Below are 6,000 nucleotides of genomic sequence, written 5' to 3'. Positions count from 1 at the left end.
GGGAGACGGTGGTGACCTTCGGGGACCGGGCCCGGCACAGGCAGAGCCAGCGGCGCAGCCGGCACCGCCGCGTCAGGACCGAGGGCAGGGAGCCCTCCTCCACCTCCAGAAGCAGGTCTGCCAGCCAGGAGCGGAGTCTGGACGAAGCTGTGCCCAGCGAGGGGGAGAGGGACCGTGAGCCCAGGGCTGGCCATGGGGGCAAAGAACCCATGATCCAGGAGGAAGAGCGAGAGCGATGCCAGGACTTACGGAGGTAAATGCAACATAGGAGTGCCCTGGAGACAGATAGTGTGGCCCGCATTAGGGATCTTCAATGTAAGCCTTTCTGAACCTCACTTTTCCCTTTTGTATAATGCATCTTTTACGAAGTATGTGTCAATACAATAGCAGTGAGATCTGTTCCCCTGGAAACCAGGGCATCCCCTGTTGGGAGTGGGGAGGACATGATGTGCAGGAGTCAGCCAATGGATGCCGCTCCGGTAGACCTCAGCTCCTCTGCCTGGTGAGGAGGGAGACAGCAGGTGCCACGTGCTCTCCAGCAGGGCCATGTGGACTCCCCCCACCTTTCCCTCTCGCCAGGCACAGAAGCCGTTTCAGAATCGCTTCCCGATGTGAGCAGCAGCTGTCTTCTCCTCTCTCCTCACAGGACCAACAGTCTGATGGTGCCCAGAGGCTCCGGGCTGGCAGGAGCCCTGGATGAGGCCGACACACCCCTTGTCCCACCCCAGCCGGAGCTGGAAGTGGGGAAGGACACAGCCCTGACGGAGCAGGAGCCGGAGGGCAGCAGTGAGCAGGCTCTGTTGGGGGACGTGAAGCTGGACATGGGCCGGGTCAGCCAGAGCGAGCCTGACCTCTCCTGCGTCACGGCCAACACGGACAAGGCCACCACCGAGAGCACCAGCGTCACTGTCACCATCCCCGACGTGGGCCCCTTGGTGGACTCAACCGTGGTGCACAGTGAGAACACAGGGCCCGCCCCCTTCCACACACCGCCCCCTCCCCGCCCGGGGCTGGGGGAGGCATGCTTCCCCCACACATCCCCACCCCCCGAGGCTGGGGGAGGCATGGTTCTGGAGTCATCCCAGGAAAGCTGCAGGGAAAACCCCACCAGTGGGATGGAACCTTTCTTCAACATATGAAAGAATAGCAGCAGTTTTAGCCCCATGGCACCCCACTCCGGTACTCTTGCCTGGAAAATTCCATGGACGGAGGAGCCTGGTAGGCTGCAGTCCATGGGGTTGCTAAGAGTCGGACACGACTGAGCGACTTCACTTTCACTTTTCACTTTCATGCATTGGAGAAGGAAATGGCAACCCACTCCAGTGTTCTTGCCTGGCGAATCCCAGGGACAAGGGAGCCTGGTGGGCTCCCGTCTATGGGGTCGCACAGAGTCGGACACGACTGAAGTGACGCAGCAGCAGCAGCAGCAAGAGAACTAAGCTAGAATTTTCTCAATCTTAAATTTTATCCATAAAATGTCGTTCAGCCCGTGGCCCCCCCAGAGTCTTCAGAGAGATCACATGTGATTCTGTACCCCTTTGTCTATTCAGCTACTTAATTTATCTTGTGGATATCTGATGGCATATTCTCTGGGCCGCCCCTCCCCCAGGTGCTTGGCCACCTGATAAGTTAGGGGACCATTACTGGCAGGCGGGCCCATGTTGGCCCTGGTTCTGCTCAGCACGTGGCCTCCAAAAACCCTGTCTGTCTTGAGGCCTCAATTTATCATCTGTGAAGTGAGAGCGTTGAACCAGATGACCTCTGAGACCTTCCTCTGTGCTAACATTTCTTGAATCTTTTATTCTTATTGACTCTCTTTCTCCTAGGAGCTTTTAGTCACACTTTATCTCACAGTTCCCAGAGGTGGTGGATATTCATCTGTGAGACCTTAAAGGGAAACACAACCCAAAAGCACTTACCCCATCCCCATCCCTGCCCCAACCCCATACCCATCTCTACATAACCCCACCACCATCTGTCCCCTTGGCACTGAATTGTGACCACAGGATTCCACTCTTGCTTTTTTCCTCCTGTATTTTTTTCTTTTCACAAAGCAATCCTCTCTCCCCGTTTTTCTTTCTCTCACTGCTCTGTCTCCATTTCTTCACCTTCTCAATTGAAATACCTCTCAAAGTATTCTTCGGAATGCCGGTACTACTTTATAATCTCACATGTCCAGTAACCCCTGCTGTCTTGTTTAATTTTGTGCACTAATAAGGAAGTGTTTTTGGACCCTCTTTTATGAGGGTAATAGTGGTGTATGTCTCATAAAAGAGGGTTGGGCTTCCTTGGTGACTCAGGGAAGAATCTGTCTGCAATGCAGGAGACCTGGGTTCCATCCCTGGGTCGAGAAGATCCCCTGGAGTAGGGGATGGCAGCCCACTCCAGTACTCTTGCCTGCAGAATTCCATGGACGGAGGAACCTGGCAGGCTAGCTACAGTCCGTGGGGTCACAAAGAGTCAGACACGACTGAGCAGCTGACACATACTCTTATGAGACACAACATTAAGAAAGTTTGACCCTCTTCTGTTCTCATTCTGGGGTTGGTCCCTGCCCTTGGCCGTAGGTTAGAGCGTGTTATCAGAGGGGTTTTGGACGCTTTGGATGACTCACCTTTGGGAAAGACCTGAAAGGGGTCGGGACTTTGGAGGTTTGCTACTTACACAAGGCTCCAGGGCAGAACCGTTCACTGAATGGGAATGTGGGAGAGGTGCCCCTGCCCCGCTCGGATGGCCTTGTCCTCTCTGCCACTCACCCCACACTGGGCCTTCCATGTGGAAACTCAGAGCAGAAGCCCAGCAGCCCCACTTGGTCTCTGCTTCTTCATCCTCTCAATCCTGGGAGAAGTCATAGACCCATCTTTGCATGAATACTGCATTTTCATTTCTGCGTTAATCAGGACTGGAACACGAACAGCCAGAAGGGCAGCCACAGAGTCATGGCTTCTTAAAATCTTCCACTGTGGTGTGGTTTCACTGAAAGGAGATAGAATTCTACATTGGGAATGTATACCAGCTGTAAGGGGCTTCTCTGATAGCTCAGCTGGTTAAGACTCTGCCTGCAATGTGGGAGACCCCGGTTTGATTCCTGGGTTAGGAAGATTCCCTGTAGAAGGGACAGGCTACCCACTCTGGTATTCTTGGGCTTCCCATGGTGGCTCAGATGGTAAAGCATCCACCTGCAATGCGGGAGATCTGGGTTCAATCCCTGGGTTGGGAAAATCCCCTGGAAGAGGGCATGGCAACCCACTCTAGTATTTTTGCTTGGAGAATCCCCATGGACAAGGAGCCTGGTGGGCTACAGTCCATGGAGTCACAAAGAATCCTCCACGACTGAGCCATTAAGCACAGCACCAGCTGTATGAGCTTAGGATAGGTCCTTGAATTCCCTGAACTTCAGTTTTCCCACCTGTAGAAGGGGAATAATAATATATGTTGTTCAGGTGTGCTACTGCTAAGTTGCCTTAGTCGTGTCCGACTCTGTTCGACCCCATAGACGGCAGCCCACCAGGCTCCCCTGTCCCTGGGATTCTCTAGGCAAGAACACTGGAGTGGGTTGCCATTTCCTTCTCCAATGCATGAAAGTGAAAAGTGAAAGTGAAGTCGCTCAGTCGTGTCCGACTCTTAGGGACCCCATGGACTGCAGCCTACCAGGCTCCTCCGTCCATGGGATTTTCCAGGCAAGAGTACTGGAGTGGGGTGCCATTGCCTTCTCCTGTTCAGGTGTACCAACATGAAAAATGCCCTAAGTAAATATATACAAAGAATACAGATTTTAGATAGAGGTAAGTTTGTAAATTTTACAAGAGAAACAAACATTCTCTCTTACCTAGGGAAACATGATTGTTATTTATGTGGCACAAAAGGCTCTACACCTGAAATTAGGGAAGGGGTAGGGCTAGGAAGAGAGCCTGGGCTTCACTCAGTGCAATTTAACAGACACCCTGACCTTCACAGGCACCTTGCTGAACAGTTACCTAGCTCCCTCTCCCACCTTCTCGTCCCATCCCCAGTGGAAAATGAAGGGCACCATTCTGCATGTAGCAAGGTTTCTCAAGAGTTCCACATGTTCTTCTTATAGTCAGCAACAAGACTGATGGAGAAGCCAGTCCCTTGAAAGAGGCAGAGATGAGAGAGGATGAGGAGGAGGTAGAGAAGAAGCAGCAGAAGAAGGAGAAGCGTGAGACGGGCAAGGCCATGGTGCCCCACAGCTCGATGTTCATCTTCAGCACCACCAACCCGTAAGACACCCTCCATTGCCACCTCCCTTTGGTGCTAGAGGTTTTGAGCCAAGATTTGAGCCAGGGCAGGGTGATGGGAAGGAGGGATGAGAGTCCAGTCTTCCTCCTGAGCCTTCCTGGTGGAGTATGGCCAGATATCTGAAAGCCTCCAGGGTGCTCACTAGTTGAGGTGGGTCATGGAATTAATGAGAAGCCTCTGAACTCTATGCCCATAGTCTAAAGAGTCATTTAGGATAGAACAACATGGGCAATGTCAGAGGAAAGGACCCTTCATCTAGTCTTTGGTTAGTAGGTTGCGGGGGAAGTTGGGAAGGGAGGACATCTATTTGGGATGTGTCACCAAATATTCCAGAGGTGGACAGAGCTGAGAATAGGAAGCTTAGGATAACTGGGTCATCCATTGGCTGCCCTGCTCATCAGTTTTGAAGTGGGTGTGTTCCTCAGACCAGTGTCATGACCATGAGATAGGATGGGCAAGGAAGAATCTGGAAGGTTAGATTCAGAAAAGATGGGATGTTGAAAGAGAAGCCGCATTCTGCCCAGGAAGTCAGCAAGATGTATATGTAGACCAGCTTCGGGGTCTCAGAAGACAAGAAGGCTTTCAGTGACCAAGTGGGCAGTATTCCAGCATGGCCCTGGGAAGGAAGGAACCTGGGCTAAGAGGTGTCAGGCCAACCGAAGCCAGGATGCAGTCAGTCGATAGAATAATCACTTTGATTGGAATACCCGTGGCTCGGGAAAACCAGTTGCTGCTTTCATCAGGAATCTTAGAATCAAGGTCTGTTTTTATGTTTCAGAGTTCTTAGGATTTTCTTGCTCTGCCCTAGTCTCTGTACAGTGGGGGAGTAGACACTGAGGCACAGTGGAAGGCAATGTGTAGCCACCCAAGCGTGTATCTTTGGATGCTGGCTGCTGCTCCCCACGGTGGCTCAGATGCGCACGCAGATAATGTATCTTGGCTTGCATGCTGCAGCCTCTAACCAATCTGATTACTTTCCCCCACTGGGGCTTTAAATCAAGGGTGGTGCCTGAGAAATTAAATTGCTCTCCCCACGGCCTCCTCTGGCCAAGGCCTGGCTGTCTGGAGGAGGCTGATGTGTATGGGGGTGGGGCAGAAGGATGGGGTGGGAGGGAAGCTGGGCCGGCTCAGTGAGCTCGTCCGCTGCCCACAGGATCCGAAGGGCCTGCCACTACATCGTGAACCTGCGCTACTTCGAGATGTGCATCCTCCTGGTGATCGCAGCCAGCAGCATCGCCCTGGCGGCCGAGGACCCCGTCCTGACCAACTCAGAGCGCAACAAAGTGCGTGCACGGGGGCTGTCTGCCAGCCTCCACGGTACCCTGGTGCTCTCTTCTCCCAGAGCCTACCATTCCAACATTACAGTGAGCTAAAGAAGCTTCCTAGAGGACGGGAAGGGCTTAAGAAATTGCCCAGTCCTGTTCCTCGGAGCAAAGTATGAACCATTTCACGACCAGCCCCCACTCGAACCCTAACTCCCCAACCATACTTGCTTACCTTTATGCTCATCAGTGGAGCGTTACCCTGAGAGCCGGCCAGGGCTTTGAAAGGGGCTTCCATGGTTGCTCAGTGGTAAAGAATTCTGCCAATGCAGGAGATGCAGGTTCAATCCCTGGGTCAGGAAGATCCCCTGGATCAGGAGATGACAATGCACTCCAGTATTCTCGCCTGGGAAATCCCATGGATGGAAGAGCCTGGCAGGCTACATTCCATGGGGTTGCAAAGAGTTGAGCACGACTG

At 52.9% G+C, this 6,000-nt stretch overlaps 1 protein-coding gene across 1 annotated transcript in view; it reads left to right on the top strand.

The window, feature by feature from the left end:
* CACNA1E (calcium channel, voltage-dependent, R type, alpha 1E subunit) overlaps positions 1-6,000 on the top strand; it is a 330,398-nt gene that overhangs the window by 259,029 nt on the left and 65,369 nt on the right. The window contains exons 21-24 of the mRNA XM_010853135.1: positions 6-253; positions 647-957; positions 4,082-4,241; positions 5,414-5,543. Of these exons, the coding sequence (XP_010851437.1) occupies positions 6-253; positions 647-957; positions 4,082-4,241; positions 5,414-5,543 (849 nt within the window). The remainder of the gene's footprint in view (positions 1-5; positions 254-646; positions 958-4,081; positions 4,242-5,413; positions 5,544-6,000) is intronic.

This window comes from Bison bison, unplaced genomic scaffold (assembly GCF_000754665.1).
Source record: "Bison bison bison isolate TAMUID 2011002044 unplaced genomic scaffold, Bison_UMD1.0 scf7180017864322, whole genome shotgun sequence".
Lineage (NCBI taxonomy): Eukaryota > Metazoa > Chordata > Mammalia > Artiodactyla > Bovidae > Bison > Bison bison.
Note: the sequence above shows the minus strand (reverse complement) of the source record. Positions and strands in the feature narration are given on the sequence as shown.